Source organism: Oncorhynchus masou, chromosome 26 (genome assembly GCF_036934945.1).
Source record: "Oncorhynchus masou masou isolate Uvic2021 chromosome 26, UVic_Omas_1.1, whole genome shotgun sequence".
Taxonomy (NCBI): Eukaryota; Metazoa; Chordata; class Actinopteri; order Salmoniformes; family Salmonidae; genus Oncorhynchus; species Oncorhynchus masou.
Window position 1 is genome coordinate 11,583,181 of NC_088237.1, and position 19,404 is coordinate 11,602,584.

At 44.9% G+C, this 19,404-nt stretch overlaps 3 protein-coding genes across 3 annotated transcripts in view; all 3 read right to left on the reverse strand.

Moving 5' to 3' along the window:
• Positions 1 to 8,811, reverse strand: part of LOC135514796 (cyclic AMP-responsive element-binding protein 3-like protein 2) — a 33,785-nt gene extending 24,974 nt beyond the window's left edge. Inside the window, exon 1 of the mRNA XM_064938414.1 lies at positions 8,005 to 8,811. Within this exon, the coding sequence (XP_064794486.1) occupies positions 8,005 to 8,103 (99 nt within the window). The 5' untranslated portion in view covers positions 8,104 to 8,811. The remainder of the gene's footprint in view (positions 1 to 8,004) is intronic.
• A 288-nt stretch (positions 8,812 to 9,099) lies between these two features.
• LOC135514797 (single-stranded DNA-binding protein, mitochondrial-like) lies at positions 9,100 to 11,526 on the reverse strand. The gene is made up of 6 exons (XM_064938415.1): positions 11,469 to 11,526; positions 10,873 to 10,945; positions 10,695 to 10,752; positions 10,291 to 10,519; positions 9,988 to 10,076; positions 9,100 to 9,890 (listed from the first exon to the last, which is right to left on the reverse strand). The coding sequence occupies exons 2-6, from the start codon at positions 10,894 to 10,896 to the stop codon at positions 9,844 to 9,846; spliced, it is 447 nt and encodes a 148-aa protein (XP_064794487.1). The 5' UTR covers positions 10,897 to 10,945; positions 11,469 to 11,526; the 3' UTR covers positions 9,100 to 9,843.
• Positions 11,527 to 11,726: 200 nt separating this feature from the next.
• The window catches only part of c26h12orf56 (chromosome 26 C12orf56 homolog), a 27,213-nt gene continuing 19,535 nt past the window's right edge, over positions 11,727 to 19,404 (reverse strand). The window contains exons 4-13 of the mRNA XM_064938416.1: positions 17,231 to 17,663; positions 17,063 to 17,148; positions 15,874 to 16,018; positions 15,529 to 15,620; positions 15,041 to 15,130; positions 14,782 to 14,902; positions 14,122 to 14,196; positions 13,919 to 13,996; positions 13,608 to 13,786; positions 11,727 to 12,645 (exon numbers count right to left, since the gene is read on the reverse strand). Of these exons, the coding sequence (XP_064794488.1) occupies positions 12,531 to 12,645; positions 13,608 to 13,786; positions 13,919 to 13,996; positions 14,122 to 14,196; positions 14,782 to 14,902; positions 15,041 to 15,130; positions 15,529 to 15,620; positions 15,874 to 16,018; positions 17,063 to 17,148; positions 17,231 to 17,663 (1,414 nt within the window). The 3' untranslated portion in view covers positions 11,727 to 12,530. The remainder of the gene's footprint in view (positions 12,646 to 13,607; positions 13,787 to 13,918; positions 13,997 to 14,121; positions 14,197 to 14,781; positions 14,903 to 15,040; positions 15,131 to 15,528; positions 15,621 to 15,873; positions 16,019 to 17,062; positions 17,149 to 17,230; positions 17,664 to 19,404) is intronic.

A 19,404-nucleotide genomic window follows, 5' to 3' on the forward strand; every position in this document is an offset into this window, starting at 1 on the left:
GGCACTGTGATAGACTGCATCCAATTTATTGAGTAGATTGTTGGAGGCTATTTTGTAAATGACAACGCCGAAGTCGAGGATTGGTAGGATGATCAGTTTTACAAGGGTATGTTTGGCAGCATGAGTGAAGGAGGCTTTGTTGCGAAATAGGAAGCCAATTCTAGATGTAACTTTGGATTGGAGATGTTTGATGCGAGTCTGGAAGGAGAGTTTACAGTCCAACCAGACACCTAGGTATTTGTAGTTGTCTATTTACTCCATCCCAAAATGTCTTATGATCCGTCCTCCTCTCACCGCCTCCTGTGAGTGACACCCTATTGCCCATATAGTGCACTACTTTGAAAAGCAATTCACTTTATGGGAAAGTGTGTATCCTGTGGTTGGGGAGGGCAGTTGGATCTGGAAAAGAATACTTTAAAAACTAGCCTAAAAAATGTGGATGAAAGTAGTAAGAATGTATATTTGTTGGTGATGAATTTCAGATCGTCTTAATGACTGACCGTTGAGCTCGTGAGTTGAACATCCTCGGGGTCAGAGTTCAGACAGTGACTCACAGTGTTATCAGACACACACACACCCTTGACAGTCAGACTAAGCAGCAGGATCTGAGATGGAAAGAGGGAGGGAGGGAGGGATACAAGAGGGTGGAAGATGACTAGTGTCTGGAAAACGATCTCCCTCTCTCTTTCTCTTCCCGCCTCCCATGGTTTCCTACCAAGGCAGCTTAATTGAGTCCAGAACTCACACACCCCGCTTCAGTGACATTTCACTTGTTCCAGGCCTGATCTGACACAGTGACCGGCCATGCAGTCACTCTGCTCCACTGACGTCCTTCAACTGTCGATCAAGCGTTCTCTCTGTGTGAGTGTAGTGGGTTTGGTTCAATTGAGTCACAGTCCCCTTCAACATAAAGGGCGTCCAGTGAAAGGCTTTACAAGCCTGCTGAGGGAAACAACTTGTTCAACCATGCATTTATTAAGTTGTTCTGAAAGCACTCAATCACATGTCTCTCTGAATAACATTGTCTAATAGGAAAATGATGTCAACGTAAAAAATGCAGGGAGAGAGAGGCATCAGAGAGGTGAAGGAGCTGTGTTTAGACTATGGGGCAGGAGCAGGCATGTTCATCCTTGACTGTCCGTTCCCCCACCCTCCCCCGAGAGACGAGAGGAGGAAAAGGAGGAAGGATAGAGGAAGCAGTACGTTAAAGGGTTAAAAAGTGAGCGGGTGAGAGAGATGGAAGGGACGGAGGACATGGAGTTAAAACTTGTGAACAGGAAATAGGTTCCAGGTGAAAAAAAAACAATGTTTAAAACACAAACCACTGAGCCCTGACAAAATGTCTGCCGCTCTCCTAAACAGCTTCATCGGTGAAAGTAGGGCTGCACAGATATCAGTGGTAAGGCGACACAGAGAGCAGGGAAATATGAGTACAGAGAGTCACTGGATCGTGTTGTAGAACTCTGATTACTAGGTCAAACTATATCCTTACTAGGCTACTGTAGATTTGGCTCCTCTCCCCGTTTAGGGCTGGGACACCATGCCCTACTCTAAAAAGAAACATAGCCAACACCCGGTACACACACACACACACACACACACAGTACCAGTTAACAGCTAACCGAGGCCTCAAGCGAGGGAATGAAAGGGTGAGTGTAAATGTAGCTGTGCTGTAGAGCGTGGAGGAGTAATGACCCCTCTCACACACACTAATTACAAGTAACAGTAACTACGAGTGTGCGGCTTCAGAACAGAAGAAAAGCTCAACGGAGTGTGGAGGAAGACTTCACAGTGGGAGGGGTTGGAGACACCCTGGTCAAGAGTGGTGAACTAGAAAAGGAAAAGGGTGCCATTTCCAAAGCAGACATGGTTATAGAGCAGCCATTGCCGTGGTTACGTGACAGGATGTTGAGCATGGTACAGGTACCTTCCAGTATCAGAGATGGTTTCCCTTCAATAAGGATTGATGAGGTATGAGGAAGAGGCACGCAACACAACACCATAAGCCAGGAAGTAGAAGACCCCTCATTTTTCAGAGGTTATCTTTCCAATCTGTTATTGTTATTGTTTGATTATTGCAAATGTTTCCTTTTGTCTAAAGAACCAGAATATCAAGTACAGCACCTCACCCTTGAGCTTATTTAAGTGATAACGCCCGGGAAGCCGGTGTTTGGAGGACATATTGGCACGGGTGTTGTTAGGCCCGAGACGAAGTCGAACCGGGTCAATATGTCCTCCAAACCCCGGCTTTGAGGGCTTTATCACATTTATACAACGGGTTACCAGCATATTCAAATAATAATTGACATATTTATATTATAAAGGTTATTTTGATTAATTTATTCGTACTTTTTCGTCCTTCCACAAGATATAGTCCCGACACAAATCTAAGGTTGCTACTCAAGCCGGCTGGTCGTTCATTCTGTTGGTTCGGTTACCAGAGACACGACCCAGTTGATCAGTTTTTTTGTTCTGTATCTATGGACGAGACCCAATCGTTCGTTCTAAATGTTCCATTGCCATACTGGCTGGCAATGTTCTTATCCCATGCTTGCTAGCTAGCCAACAACGGCTAACTTACAGTCACGCCAAACAGTGCAGACAGAATAACAGCAAAGTCGCTGCATTTGTTAAAGCTGTTTTTCTAGTTACATTTATTTGGATACATCCATAACAATGAGCTAATGAGGCACGATTTCGCCTGGCGGAGAAAATGTGCTCTCTTGTCAGGACACTTGTTCAGACAAGCTAACCTACAACACAGCTAACACAATCACATCAAACTGAAACTGGAAAGACTGCAAACTAGCGCTGCACTTCGTTTCATTTTACCTGTTTTCTATTGATAGTTCTTAGTTCTTCTTCAATCGAATGTTTGGACAAACCTACTCATTCAAGGGTTTTTCTTCATGTTTTACTATTTTCTACATTGTAGAATAATAGTGAAGAAATCAACACTATGAAATAACACATTTGGAATCATGTAGTAACTAAAAAAAAAGTGTTTAACAAATTAAAATCTATTTTATATTTGAGATTCTTCAAAGTAGCCACCCTTCGCCTTGATGACAGCTTGCACACGCTTGGCATTCTCTCAACCAGCTTCATGAGGTAGTCACCTGGAATGTCTTTCAATCAACAGGTGTGCCTTGTTAAAAAGTAACTTGTGAAATACATTTTCTTCTTAATGCGTTTGAAATAAAGAAAAACCCTAGAATGAGTATGTGTGTCCAATCTTTTGACTGGTACTGTATATCCATAAAAATGATGCTGATTCATGATTTCGACTGGCTGAGAAAAGTTGCCTTCCTGTCTGTCACACCCCGACACGTTCATTACGATGGGACATATGGAAATTGAATTTGAATATTGAAACAATGGTGAAAATGTCAGAGAGACAGACCGTAAGGTTTATACAAATCTCTGTTGTTGAAACCAAAATGTTAGTCTAAAAGAAATGTGAGATAATGCCAAGATGCTTTTTATAGTGGAGATCAGGTTGATAAATTGCCTGGCTGGGCTGATGAGACAGTGGATTGCGCAGTCAGATGGAACAGAGTAAATAGGCATTTTAGATTTAGCTGGTGGTAACTTGTGGAATAGACACTGGCTGGAATGTGGTTTTAACCAATCAGCATTCAGGATTAGAACCACCTGTTGTATAAAACAGAATAGCAACACAACATGAATGATACTGGATCTAAATATCTGCTGGAGAGGAATATGATTTGTTCCTGATGATCAAAGCACCAACATGCCTGGGAGGAATGACTGACAGTAATGACTGACAGTGACATGCAGTGGGAGGGAAGAAAGAGCTGTGGAATGACAGAAACACACCTACATAGAAACACAGCGGTAGGGCTGGAACAGGGACAAACAAATACCGCACACTTCAAAGCACATCATCATCACATACAAATCTGATTGACTGGCTGTCTAATATATGCAAAAGGACACAGTACTTAACACAATCCCTTTCATGTGAATGTTTCTCACACACACCACCAAATCAGTGCACGTCCTCTCCCACAGAAATGATCCTCTCCTGAAATGAAGGAGTTGATATTGAATAGAATAGGGTTAGGGCAGTGAGTGAATGTGGCCTTGTATGTGAGTGTGTATGTGTGTGCTTTCATTCACACGTGTGCCGTGTGTGTCCCAGACTGTGACCCTCCCTCCCAGCAGACGTCACACAGACGGCCCTTTCAGCCTGGGGAGAGAGAGAGAGAGAGGGGGGGTCTGTTATGACGGGCCACACAGGATCAGGCTGCCCTGCCCCAGTGGAGAACAGGCATCACTCTGTACACACACACACACACACACACACACAGCATGTGAGAGCCCGCTCTGTTTGACTAGCCATGTGTGTGTGCGTGAGTGTGCGCCCTTTCCTTCATAGGCATGTCCAACCGGCATATACAGTACTGAGAGAGAAAGAAAGAGGGCTCTATTAAAGTAAGCCTGCCAACCGTACCCTCCACCTACCCCTCCTAATACACCTCTGAGTTGATTGATGTGCTGCACTCTATCATTCTTTTCTCACCCTGCTGATTATTTATGAACATTTGAACATCTTGGCCATGTTCTGTTATAATCTCTACCCGGCACAGCCAGAAGAGGACTGGCCACCCCTCATAGCCTGGTTCCCCTCTAGGTTTCTTCCTAGGTTCTGGCCTTTCTAGGGTGTTTTTCCTAGCCACTGTGCTTCTAACCTGCATTGCTTGCTGTTTGAGGTTTTAGGCTGGCTTTTCAGCTGATGTCAGAAGGGATTTTTCATTCAATTTGATTTGATATGTCCTCTGGCGACCAACTTTCTCAGGAGAGAAAATATTTGCATGACACCACAGGGGAGGTTTCAGTAACCTGGGGTAGGACAACCAAACCTGCAGGTCAGGGTGATCCTGCTGCCTCTGGTTCCGCTCCACAACACTCAGATCAGTTTAAACCAGTCGTAGCGTTTCCACGGAACACGTGGTAATATACTACACAAGACACATCTAGAAAGTATTGTTACCAGTCAGAGACACATAGGAGGTACAATCTGTCCACTCAGGCCTATCTCTGCTCCCTGGCCTCTCCTGTAGCTCTCACTCCTTCTAAATATGGACAGAACAAACACAGCGGCAGACGTGTTGGTTTTGGGTATACAGACGTTCTCCTGTGGGCCGGCCAGTGGCTTCAGATTTATGACTCTTAGACCTGGGACTTCCTGTCATCCAAGTGCCTAGGCAGGTTGAGCTGAACTAGCAGAGCTGTTAATGGACTTTCCCGAGCTAAATCACCGCTATGACCTCACTGAATCAGTCGCGATAGGCTCGTTCACCAAAGACGCCTTCTCTGTTCTCTTCAGCAGCTCTAACAGTACAGTCTGCGTGCTATCTAGAACCTAAAAGGGTTCTTTGGCAGTCCCCATAGGAGAACCCTTTGAAGAACCCTTTTTGGTTCCAGGTAGAAGCTTTCTGGTTCCAGGAAGAAACATTTTGGCTTCTACGTAGAACCCTTTCCACAGAGAGTTCTACATGGAACCAAAAAGGGTTATCTTACGGGGACACCTGAAGAACCCTTTTGGAACCCACTTTTTCTAGGAGTGTAGCAACAAAACAATGTTCTCACCAGAGGTCTATCGCCACGGTCTGCACAATGGCTCGATCTGTCGCTCGGCAGATTCAGGGACGAGACTCCATAGACAAGAAAAACTCCATCAACACACACTGTGCCTTACAAGGCTGCAAAACAGCAATAAATACCCTTTGGTCCAACCCTTACAGAGAGAGAAGTGCAAGGCTGACAGCGTGATAGTGATAGTGTCTGAGAGAGGACGCATAGTTAGCATATTTACTACTAATAAAGTCATAAAAAAAGTTCCACAGTAGGGCTGTGAAAGAACGGTGAGGGCAACAATCGGAACTTCACTTCAACTGCTCTCACACCACGAGGTACGCAGGAAAGCACACACAGGGATGGTAAATGACAGAGTTTTATAAACCCATAGATTTAGGACTAGGATCCTAGGGAGTTCCTCCTTTGATCGTCATGCAAGACTGCGACTTGATTCGTATATATAGAACGGTTGGTTGGCTGTAATGCAGAACATAAATGGTGTTTGTGCGTAGACAGGAGGAGATGAATCATGTCTGGAAAACGTATGATAGGAACAAAGCAATACTGCAGCTCTGATAATAGGCAGGCTAAGCCACGGGATTTGACGGATAAGACAAAAAACGGGCCCCAGGTACATGACCACGAACAGCGACGTGTCCTAGATGTTTGCGAAAAACCGGACTGCGAGCGCTTCGTAAATATTTGGGCAGAGATATTTTTCCCCTTGAGATCTCCTCTGTAAGCAAAAACCACATCAGTGTCTGTCATCAAGTCTGAATGAGCTTTTCTGCCAAAAGTCAGCCAGCTGCCGTTCCATTATGTTGCCTTCGCTACGGGCAAGTGTCATGCTGTTCTTTCTCTCAGGACTGATCGGCCCTGGGTATAGAAGACAAACATGTAATAGAAATAACCGCTGCGTGTGACTGTCCTTCAGACTGACTATCTCCGAGCCGTCGTCTATAAGAGCAGATGGGGTTTCTCTGAATGGGGTGTGAGTGGTGTGGATATAGGTCGTTGTGGAGAGGAGATGTCATGACGCCGCCTCAAAACAAAAGACTAGCTGCGTTATCGTGTTGAGAAACAAGAGCTACGTAGACCTGCATGAGGCACGAGTAGCGAAGAGAGCATTGTGCAAATGGCATTAGTCCGGGATTGAGCTGACATCTGCGGCCTCCTCGAATGTGGCGCGTTGCCTTTAAAAGGGTGCAACTGCAGACAAGGCGTGATTGGATCGAATTCCGTCCTCGCGAATCCATAGAAGTAGAATGACATAAAACGACTCACTCTATTTCAATGTAAAGCCCAGATGTCTGTTCAACATCCAGTCTTTATAATGTTGATTCAACGTTGGTTTGTACCCAGTGGGAGGGAGTTGCAGAGAGATGTGCCCTTCTCACTGATGGGAGATCCAGATGGGGTCTCAAGAGTACACATACATACATACATACCAATCAGTACCAGGGGAGGTGAGAGCTCAGCTCTGCAGCTGAGAACAGTTTGCATTGTTGTGAGAAATGCCATGTCAACAAACCCTGGGGAGAGAAAGTGAGAGTGTGTGTGTGTAGGATTCAAACCCAAGGAATGGAGAGGGGGGGGGCATGGACGACTTGAACAAAGACACTGCTCTGTTCTCGTGCCATCTGAGAATATCAACCTCTCCTCCGCTCACACACACAGCCTGCTACTCACTCTCTCACACAGAGGTTGTACAGTTTCTTCTCACATGGCCTGTGGATTTACTATTCCCACAGGCGGCATGGATCGGCAGGTCTGTGGACACAGTTCCCTGCTGTGAGTTAATAACAATGGTTTTGCTGAGTTATGTTATAGTGCAATGTGCATGCTGGAGCTCGAGGACATTGGAACTGGGAAGGTGTAGACAGCAGAAGGGTTGACTTGGTCCCGATACACAGAAATAAGAGCGGCATGGTGTGGGTTCACTGACGTTTTAAGATTCCAGCTAGTGTCCCTAATCTAGGGCATTGGCAGAAGAAGTAAGGAAATGTTGTCAGTCACACCAAATCTAGACAGTGGAGAAAGTCTCAGCTTAATGTAAGTGTCTGGTTCCCATCCTCTGAGCCAGCTGGATCCATCATTATCGGTCACCCCAAAACAAATAACTGATAAATTATCCCATCGACCGAGCTCACTCGTGTGGTGTCTAAGTAGGACAATAAATAGGCTAATCATAGTTTGCATTGAAAACAGCAGTGACTTAATTGAAAATCATAGAATAATAAAAACGAACGAATGAATTTGACGGATGGCATATATTCACTACCAGCCCAGTGAAACCCCGAGAACCTTGGTATGGTAATCAATAATAAAAGTGCTATTGACAAGTGTGGCAGTGCCATGGCGGTTCGTAGTGTTTATAATATTTGCCTATCTGTAACTTACTGTGCTGTATAAGACATGTTCGGTTTCCCCAGGCTCCGACAGCTCACTGAGATTCCTATCCCAGTGTAAAAAGGACTCAGTACTGTCCAATATTTCCATCCTTGGCGATGCGACCGCTCTGATTCACAATGCGTCGTTAGATGAGTACAGTTCCCTTGATGATACTTTGCAGCGCAGATAGCAAATACACTCCTTCACCCACCTTGCAGCGATTCCAACCGCAGTGTTACTTTTTACTCCGTCCACGCAGTTATTTCAACTTCAGTGAAGAAACGTAGTTAAATTGATGTCGCTACAACGACGTAATACACGCAGTAGTGCTGCCAACAAAACGGTTGTGAAGAAAAGGGTGAAGAATAGAGCAAGGATGCCCCGTGTTGGGTATTGTTTATTTTCTTGGCACAGAAATTTGTATGGACTTTTTCTTCCTCGTATTCCTTGAAGTTTGCTACCCACGTCCAGAGCAGACCAGACACGCAGGAATGCGGGTGGGGGCAGGGAGAAGAGTAGCGACATCTAATCAGACTAAAAACCCTAGTGTTTGCATTTCATATGCGTAGGTTGTCTCACGATAAATGGCAACATACATTACAATGGATGTACATTTAGCGCAACACCTACAATGTACATGGAGACTGTTCGCAAACACTAATTTCGGTCAGAAATTAATAGGGAATTTTACAACTGAGAAAGACCTGCTCCTGTCCATCTGCGTCAAAACCAATCAAACGAGTCCTTCTATCCAGACCGTCTGTGATTGAACAGGGTCCGCGACCAATCCAAAGGCTTTGAGCCCGTGTCTTTGATTGACAAGCGAATAAGCCAATTAAATAACATCAACGTTCTTTTTTTGTAACAAATCAGAGAAAGACAAGAATTATTCGTTCTCAAACACTGCCTCCCCGGAAATGCAAATCAACCAATCAAGTTAAAGCCTTAAAAAAAGCGCTTGAATAGCCAACTTTCTGCTGCAATAACTTCAACCGCAACTCTAGAGTGGTCTGGCCAAGGAACAGGTCAAAGAGGCCATTCTGCAAAGAAACATGAAATTATTCCACTAATGTGTGGATATTGAAATTAAGAGAAAGGCAAAAGTTCTGGAGGGAAAAAAATGTATATTCTACATGATACATACAAGTACATTAAAACAACATGCGTACAACATTTGCCCAGACAGAATGGGAGGTGAGAATCTGGTGGTTTCCGGAAGGGAATAATAATACCACAAATGAGCGTAAACTAAGATTAGTAACATAATTTTGGTGGCTAAAATACATACGTGCAACCACACGTATATATGGGTTTATAATACTCTGTCGCACTCAGAGAATGGTAGAGTACTTTAATAGTCATGAGCATGTTTTAGCATGGGCAGTTCCATTGAGGACATTGACCATTTTGAAGTAGTCAATTGGATGGTACCTCCTATGGGTTAAGGAAGGATCACATAATTCAATCCAGGTCATCGGCCAATTAATTATACTCGTGAGCAAACATTCCATAACTGCAGTTTATCCCCAACCTTGGGTTTATACCTGTTCCAACAACACACCCTAGGTGGCAGTACAAACCCTTTCAGTTGGTTTACCAACTCAGAAGTAGTAGAAGAAAATTGACTACTTCAAAATGGAGATGGACTCAATGGAGCTGCCCGTGCGCTCACCGACAAGGGACAGATAGTCCTCTATCATTCTCTACAGTCAACAGAGAGGTTTTACTCTGTGTTCTGTCCCATTTAGATAGCAGGCACACAGCTCCAAGTCAGTTGATATATAGACACTAGAGTAGCTACACAGAAAGAGCTTCAGTCTTCCTCCTAGATGAAGAGTGCCACTTCCTTCATTGGTCCCTCCCTCGAATGTTGTCGCTTAAGAATACAATATTGTCTGTAGAAGGGAAAATAATCACATGTTTTAATTGTTATGAAAATATAAAATGTCTGTGAATGTGAAATGTGTCTGAGTGGGTGTTCCCCTCCCTCACCTGCAATGATGGTGGTAGCCTGGCGTCTGACGTTGTTCTTGTCTACGTACTCCCCGTAGTCCAACTTCCCCTCCACCAGAACCCTCGACCTAGAGCGGGGGCACACAGAACCAAGGAATGTGTTACTGATATAACGTTTTCTGCAGACTGTTATAAGACCACACCTGTGTGTTTATGGCAAAGACACAGTAGATAAGACTGAAAAATACTTACTTATCAGGCTCCTAGTCCCCAGAAAAACAGAAACAGCCTGAGAAATTGACAACTCACAGTATACAGGGTGACACAGAGTGAAGAACATACCCTTTCTTGACATACTCGTAGGCCACATCCCTCAGACCAGGCTTGAAGATTGACACACGATGCCACGTCGTCTTCTGGCTGACATCTCCTGCGGGGGACGTCTCCACGTCCCCGGAGCGCCACATCTCATTGGTTGCCATGGAGAAAATGGTGACGGGGTTCCGTCCCTCCACCTGTCTCATGACAGGGTCCTGCCCCACGCGGCCCAGCAGCTGGACACGGTTAATCGCTGTGGGGTGGAGGAAGGGGTGCACACATGTCAAAGCCACAGGGGAAGACATTAAGGAGTGCACACGTCAAAGCTATGGGGGAAGAAAGAAGAGCGGACAGACATCAGCTGGTCTGGATTGTTTGTGATCAATAGAGGAGAGACCTGTGAAAGTGCCCTGACAGTCTATACTCACATCTCTCCAGGATCAGGCTGGTGTCTGTAGACTGGTGTCTAACCAGCTGTCTGAAAACCTGCAGGGAAGCGGCATAAAGACGCATTACACTACAATCAGCCAAGGAGTCACAGCCACAAAAGTACAGTAGAGTTGCGTTTAAGGGGGAACAGCTGGAGTAGGTGTGTTGCACACTTACCTGTGCTGCTCCGTTTCTCAACATCCCCTCTGTTTGCTGGACGTACTTTATGGCAGTAAAGTGGACAGACAGACTGTAAAAAATAGTATCAAATTGACTTCCTCTCAAGATGAGGATTAGTTAGAGCTTTAATCCTGACTAACAGCCAGCAAATTACATGGACACAATTGTCTTTATTCTATGGTCACACCTGTCATATTTGGGTAGCTGTCCCAGTGAGTAACGTTATCTAGATATAGTATCATTATTTTAATACCAAAATCTAAGATTATAATAGTAACGTTATCCTACCGCCTGCTGCTTGAACTATGTATAGTGTGGTTAGCTAGCTACATGGTCTCCACAAAGATCATTTGTATCGCATTATAACCATGTGTAAATGGATTGCTAACGCTACATTGTAATCTCTACAACTGATGTTAGGGTCATGCCCCGCCAGCTCGATACATTAGTTGCAATGAGAGTGGATAGATAGCTACTAATAGGGAAGAGACATGAACTGCCATAAAAAGTAGACTTGTCCCACAATTTTTTTGCATGCTTGTTGTTTATCATTATATCTATCTGAGGATATACAGAAAGTTCATTCAACTTACATGATGCAGAAACCGAAATCCTCAGGCCATGCTGCTTCCGGTCCGTCGCTAATATTGGTTAGTGGATCATTGTAGAAGGCAATAGACAGTTCCGCTCATACTTGGGGCTGGATCAAATACTTTCAAATTAGAATTTTTAAGTTGATGATGACGAATGATATATGTGGGGGACATTACATAACCTGTAGGTTTTATTTCCAAATAGTATGGATGTTGTCTCCCGCGAAGCTGCGCGAAACAAGATATAAACAATAGAGCTGGTAGTATCTTTATTTTAGGCCATTTAACAAGGTTGAGTTCTAGAAAACCTTTGGTTACAATCCTTCGCTCACAGAGAGTACTCAGATGATGATATACAATAAAATCTAAATAAATGCATACAATTCTGAATCAAAACAAATAGATAATGTGTCTAAGTAAATACTGAACACAGGGTCTTACAAATCAGTAGGCCTATATAATTTACTACAGTAATAAGGTACATCTTTGGAACATGCCTTTTGCTCAACAAGTGGCATTTTTATTCTTTTCTAGGTTAAGCTAAATATCCTAGAAAGTTAATTATGCAGTACCTTGATTACATTAATTCATTTTTATTACAACCAGTCTGACCATTCTGACTGCCATTACATGACAGTTAACCTGAGAACAAGGCCATGTGTAGGAGAGAAGAGGAGAGAGAGATGCTTCGCATCATACCTCTCACCAGGTGTAAAGGGAAACTTCTAAGGTCCTTCAGAAAGCACACACCACTCAGACAAAGGCACACCTTCCCAGAGCAATGTCCTGTCCCTATGTTCTGTGAGAGAGTTTGATAGAGTATATGACCATCCAATTGACCATCCTCTGTGACCCAAATCGTCCCTCCAACGACCCAAATTAAGAAGAAATGTGATTGTAGCTGTATTCTCATATCTCACTACCCACATCTCACATGCACAGGGGCCACTTTGGGTCCCGACCCATAGTTTAAGAGACCCTGATATACAGTATACTTCTAAAAAATATATGACAATAAGTACTTTTGTCTATGAATCAAGGAAATTCATGTAGTGTATGTGGTCAGGACTTCTGTATGATAAGTCCCAGCAGTTGAGAGACGAGGCGTAGAGCAGGCTGGCTGATGGGGTAGTCGGGGGACAACTTCTCCTCCACACAGGGCAGCTTCACATAATACCTGCAAGAGAATACCGTAAAAGATGGAAGATATATGCAATACCATTACCCGTAAGCTGAACAGTGCAGTATATATATATATACACACACACTAAAAGTTATACTTTTGAATCATCTGTCCATAGAACATCTTCCTAGTGTCTTGATGATCATCCAGGTGCTTCCAAGGGCAAACTTGAGTCAACTCTTTTGACGACATGGGTCCCATTATGTCTGGTGAAAACCAAACACTACAGTAAGCAGCTCTTACCAATGGTTAAGCATGGTGGTGGTAGTGTGATGGTTTGGGGATGCTTTGCTGCCTCAGGACCTGGACCACTTGCCTTAATAGGAGGAACCATTTATGCTCTGTATCAGAGAATTCTACAGGAGAATGTCAGGCAGTCCGTCTGTGAGCTGAACCTGAAGCGCAGCTACTGTAGGTTATGCAGCAGGACAAGGATCCAAAACATACAATCAAGTCATGAAAATGCATAAAAAGCAACACATTTGAAGTTGTGGAATGTCCAGACCTAATCCCAATTGAGATGTTTTGGCAAGAGTTGAAACGACCAGTCCACGCTTGAAAATCCACAAATGTCACTGAGTTAAAGCAGTTCTGCATGCAAAAGTGGGCCAAAACTCCTCCACAACAATGTGAGACTGATGAACAACTACAGGAAGCATTTGGTTGCAGTCATTGCAGATATTGAGTGTAAGAGGGAAATTACTTTTTCACACAGGGGAATTTGGGTGTTTGATAACTTTGTTTATTAAATACATTAAATAAGCAGCTTCCCTTTATTTAATAGTAGGTTTCGATTGAAGATCTGATAATATTCAGTATCAAAAATATGCAAAAATAGAGAAAATCAGAAAGGGGCCAATACTTTTTCACAGCACTGCCATCTACAGACCACAAATGGAACAAACATTTCTAAGGTAGAGGAACTGGAACCATGTTTGACTGATTCTACCTCTCACCTGAACTCCTCTCTGTACTCCGTGCGGAGGTGCTGGCCCAGGTGGGAGCTGTACTTCAGGCAGGCAAGCAGAACCCTACAGCGCTGGAACAACAAAGCAGCCTGGGACGGGCTGAGAGGGGCCTGGGACCCAGACAGGACCACTACCACCTGCCGAGCCTGGTACCCCACGAACGACAGCTGTGGAGATAAATAGAGAGATACGGGGGGGGGGCACCAACCATGAGACAGGTTGACAGAGGGAGATTCAACTAATCAGACGAGGTATCAAATAATTGAAGTGTACATCCATTCAAATACATAGAGGCTTACCAAAGAGGGATGAGGCTGCAGTATTCTCAGGATCCAGCCTACAGTCAGAAAATGCTCTGGAGACGGAGTTCGGCTGGCCTGCAGAAACAGAATTGACCATTAGGCGACATACTGTCCAGTTAATATGTATACTGGCATGCAGTATATTAGCATGCTTAGGGTGTGGGAGTTTCTTTCCATTGCCCCCTGTGAAGGACACTCACCTCCTGACAGAGCACCACCAGTTCAAACAGCAGAGAGCACCCTGCATCCAGGTACTCCGTGAACAGGACCTGCAGCTGACAGACAAGTTGTGATGGGAACATTTGAGATGAATAGAAGTTCAGAGGGATCAGCACGATGCCTATTTATAGATTTTCCCCCTTTTCTGTTAACCCCCATCGGTTTCCAGTGTTCTGTTTGTGCAAGATTGTGGGTTGATGGTCACTCGACGTAAATGTTTACGGGATAGTTTTCTCGTCTGTCGACAGCGTTAGACACCAGACTGGATGTGCAAGGGCCAAGGACACGGATTATACACTGTTGCGTGGTATTAATGGCGTTCCGATGAACACTGTGCGATCCTATAGTCGCTGGCAAAGTCACCGCCTTTTTGTTTTGACTTCCTGCAAAGCCTCTTGGGCTGATGTTTACAGAACAGTTGTCTGCTGAATAGGATACTAGGGCCTTGTCAGAGACGGCCAGTTAGACATTTTCTCTGCTTCTGGGCTGGAGGTGTTTCCCTGTTGCAACTTGTAATAAACCCGACTTGACTTTACTGCTCTTCTCTTTTGGAAATTCCTATTACACAAGTCATAAAAAACATATACAAAACCACACAAAATGTTAATGTCCAACCAATTATATCCAGGGCCCACACTCACCTCTGAATGTGGGGGGGGGCTCTGTCTTGAGTCTGGGGAAACTCTCCTCCATCCCTGTGTCTGGATCTGGAGCTCTGGGTCACACACCAACGCTAGTAACAGCCTGGCTGTCAGGGCACCTCTGCAGACAGGGACAACACACTCTCCTGTTAGCTATACCTCTGTGATATCAAGGGAGAGCGAGAGGGAGGGAGTGAGGCAGAGAGAGAGGGAAGGAAGGCATAAAGGAAGGAGAGAGAATGGGTGTGTGTGTACTCACTGCTTGGCCGTAAGCATGTTGAGTCGAGCCGGCTCGATCTCTGTCTCTCTGAACATCAAGGCCAGGGTCTGAACGATCAGAGTACACAGCCTGGACCAGGAAACAAAGAGGGTTAGGGGTAAAGATAAACCCATTTTGAGAACAGTTATGATGGAGTTTAACCATTATATTCTTGACCACTGGAGGGGGCTAGTGAGACGTGTCACCTGTCACCAACCTGACCTACTACTCCTCAGTGTGGTAGTGCCACAGAGATCCACATTAAAGCCATAATCTAGTTGCATAAAGACAAAGCTGCTTAAAACCCCCAAAGAAAACCCAACGGGGTTCCTTAGTTAATCCGCACTCAGGTGTTTCACAGAAGCACTGGTGGTGATGTTATAAAAGATAAGAGGTAGTCTTAACCCGGTGTTAACCAAGGATCACTGTAGTCACTCAAAATAGTCTGTCAGCTTTGTGCACACACACACACACACAGTGTCACTCACAGTAGGCTGTCTGCTTTGTTGGTCTCCGGCCTCTGACAGCTCCGGAGGGAGTCTTCCAGCATCGGCACCAGGAATGGAAACATGTCATTTGACTAACACACACACACACACGCACGCACGTATGGAGAAAGAAGGACAGAGACAGAAGGACACACACAGTCACACACACACACACACACACACACACACACACACACACACACACACACACACACACACACACACACACACACACACACACACACACACACACACACACACAGTTATGTATGGAGAAAGAAGGACAGAGACAGAAGGACACACACAGTCACAGAAACAGACACACACAGATCCATGTGATCTCACCCTCCAAAAGAGTTTCCTGAGGGTGATGCTGCGGTGTGCTGCGGTGCGGAGCTCCTGGAGGAGCAGATATAGGCTCTCCAGGCTGATGCCCTCCTGAAGCAACTCACCGCTCAGCTGGCGGAACAGGTGGGCTGTACGCTCCCAACTACACACCGACAGGGGAGGGAGTGACCATGAAACTACATGTTGGAACAGTATCTGATGGGGAAAACTATCAACTGGGGAACAGTATCAGGGCTGTCTTTCATTAGGGCAGCAAAACAAGTGTTTCTTATTGGACACAACTGGGGAACAGTATCAGGGCTGTCTTTCATTAGGGCAGCAAAACAAGTGTTTCTTATTGGACACAACTGGGGAACAGTATCAGGGCTGTCTTTCATTAGGGCAGCAAAACAAGTGTTTCTTATTGGACACAACTGGGGAACAGTATCAGGGCTGTCTTTCATTAGGGCAGCAAAACAAGTGTTTCTTATTGGACACAACTGGGGAACAGTATCAGGGCTGTCTTTCATTAGGGCAGCAAAACAAGTGTTTCTTATTGGACACAACTGGGGAACAGTATCAGGGCTGTCTTTCATTAGGGCAGCAAAACAAGTGTTTCTTATTGGACACAACTGGGGAACAGTATCAGGGCTGTCTTTCATTAGGGCAGCAAAACACGTGTTTCTTATTGGACACAACTGGGGAACAGTATCAGGGCTGTCTTTCATTAGGGCAGCAAAACAAGTGTTTCTTATTGGACACAACTGGGGAACAGTATCAGGGCTGTCTTTCATTAGGGCAGCAAAACAAGTGTTTCTTATTGGACACAACTGGGGAACAGTATCAGGGCTGTCTTTCATTAGGGCAGCAAAACAAGTGTTTCTTATTGGACACAACTGGGGAACAGTATCAGGGCTGTCTTTCATTAGGGCAGCAAAACACGTGTTTCTTATTGGACACAACTGGGGAACAGTATCAGGGCTGTCTTTCATTAGGGCAGCAAAACACGTGTTTCTTATTGGACACAACTGGGGAACAGTATCAGGGCTGTCTTTCATTAGGGCAGCAAAACACGTGTTTCTTATTGGACACACGTTCAAGTGGTACCTCCCCATTTTGATCAGTTTTCTTACGTTTTGTGTCAACGGAACATGACCCTGATAGGAATACCAACAGCATCTGATAGGGGAACAGTATTTGAACGTACCTAATGGGGGGTTGTTTCTGTGGGGTGGTGCTCAACAAGACATTGCATCTCCTTCTGTAGAGGGGGTCCAACAGCAACGTTGACCTCTGGAGGACAAACAACAACATACACACACGGTATTACAACATTATAACACACACACACACACACACACAGTGAATGACTCACTATAATGTAACTGTTCCAGGAGCTTTGCAGGTGCAGGTAGATCCGAGATGTAGGCGACACAGCGTACAGATGCAGCTCCGCCTCTCTCTCTCCTCCCTCCTCTTCATCCTTCTCTCCATCCCTCTCTTTGACCACCCTATCTCTCTTCAGCAGGCGAGCCAGCACCGAGCCTCTTCTCCTGGGCACCACAGGGGCCTCCGGGGGAATCTGGGTCCGGTCACCCGGGGGAGAGGGAGAGAAAGAGGGAGAGTGGAGGGAGAGGGCTGGGGAAACTGGATGGGGTAGAGGGCGAGGCAAGGTCAGTCTTCGACCCTGTCTCTGACCAAGTGTTTCAGGGTTAGGGCAGGAGGCTGAGCGTGTGGTCTTCAGTCGGAGCACCTCTTCCTCTTCCTCCTCCTCCACCTCCTCCTCCTCCTCTTCCTCCTCCTCCTCCCTGTTCCTACTGGTGAGACAGAGAGATGGTACAGTCAGTGTGACTATGTCAGAAACACACCCACACACCTTACCTAGTCAAACACACACACAATTTGAGCCACATTACACAACTCAGAGTAAGTTGTACTGTGGTAACGTATCGTGGCTCGTGGCAGGACAGCAAGGTCATGCTGTGATAGCCCACCAGGGGGCAGAGTGAGAGGGCAGTGAAGAGGGAGGATATTCCCCTGGCACAGAGAAACAGCAACCTGATCCTGACCTGGAACCTTGACACGGTCACTCACTCAGTAAGCCTTTCTCTCTCTTTCTATCGGCTCTTCACTTCTTCTCTCTCTTCTCCCTCCCTTCTCCTCTCTTTCCTTCAACTCTCTTCGAAATCCCCACTGAGGAAGAGCTAGAGGAGGGTATCTTTCCATGTGGATATCTTTCCATGTGCAGATTTACTGTCATGATATTTAGAGGAAAACCCAATTATTTAAAGAGCCTGTGTCTATACAGATGTAGGGTCTTAATTTGAGCCAGTTTTCTACAGCAGGTAAATAATCCTGCAACAACAGGGCATTTTCATTATTATTTTCATTTTCATTATATAATGAATAGACATTTTTGTAGGGGTTAATACCTTTTTCGTAAGGGAAAAATCAAGAGTGACATTTCAAAATGGATATTAAAAACTTCAGGGGCATTTTTTGTTGTTTGTTGTTGTATTTTACCCCCTTTTTCTCCCCAATTGCATTCCTCACTCATCGCTGCAACTCCCCAACGTGCTCGGGAGAGACGAAGGTCGAGGCATGTGTCCTCTGAATCATGACTTGCCTTACGCTTGTGAACACCCGGACGCCAGCCGCACCAATGTGTCGTTCAACTGTCGTCAGCCTGCAGGAGCCCGGACCACCACAAGGAGTCGCTAGAGCACAAAGAGCCAAGTAAAGCCCCCCCCAGCAAAACCCTCCCCTAACCCGGACAACTGGCCGGTTGTGACACAGCCTGGGATCGTACCCGGGTCTGTATTGACGCCTCACGCACTATGATGCAGTGCCTTAGACCGCTGCGCCACTCGGAAGGATTTCAGGAGCTTAATTCAACCTCAAAATACACTACACGCTTTACATTTTCTGCATTGTATCTGTATATAGTTCCTTTGTCTCAGTGCTGCAATACAGGGTTAGCTGTTTTTGTAATTTTATCAGTAACTTACACTATTAATCAACAGTATGATACTGTATAAACTAAATACAGTAGATTATCGTAGTACGCACAGTACAGTACATTTGTTTTACAGAACACTGTAAGACCTTTCTGTAATTTCAACAGTAATATAGTGTCGAATGCACAGTAAAATACCGTAGATGTGTTTTAAAGTAATCATTATGGTGCATTGTGGGAAAATGTTGTGGGCGGGGAAAGAGTCTCTGGCTCATTAACATATTTTAAGGCATGCCTTGTGAGAGCCTATATTTGTGGTGCCCGTGAGTGAGAATGCTATACACCCACACAATATAGTAATATGCTTTAGGAATTCTACAAAGTTTTGTCAGGAAACTCAACAGTAATTAACTGGCACATTGCTGCCAGTAATTTACTATAATTCAGAATACAGTACTGTGCTGTATTTTTGAAGTGTTAACATATTTTGAGACTATTACTGTAAAAGGCTATGTTTGTTGCATCTGTTAGTGAGAGTGCTGTACCCATTTAAGTGATATGTGGTGGTGGTTCCCTAACAATGAAATTTAAGG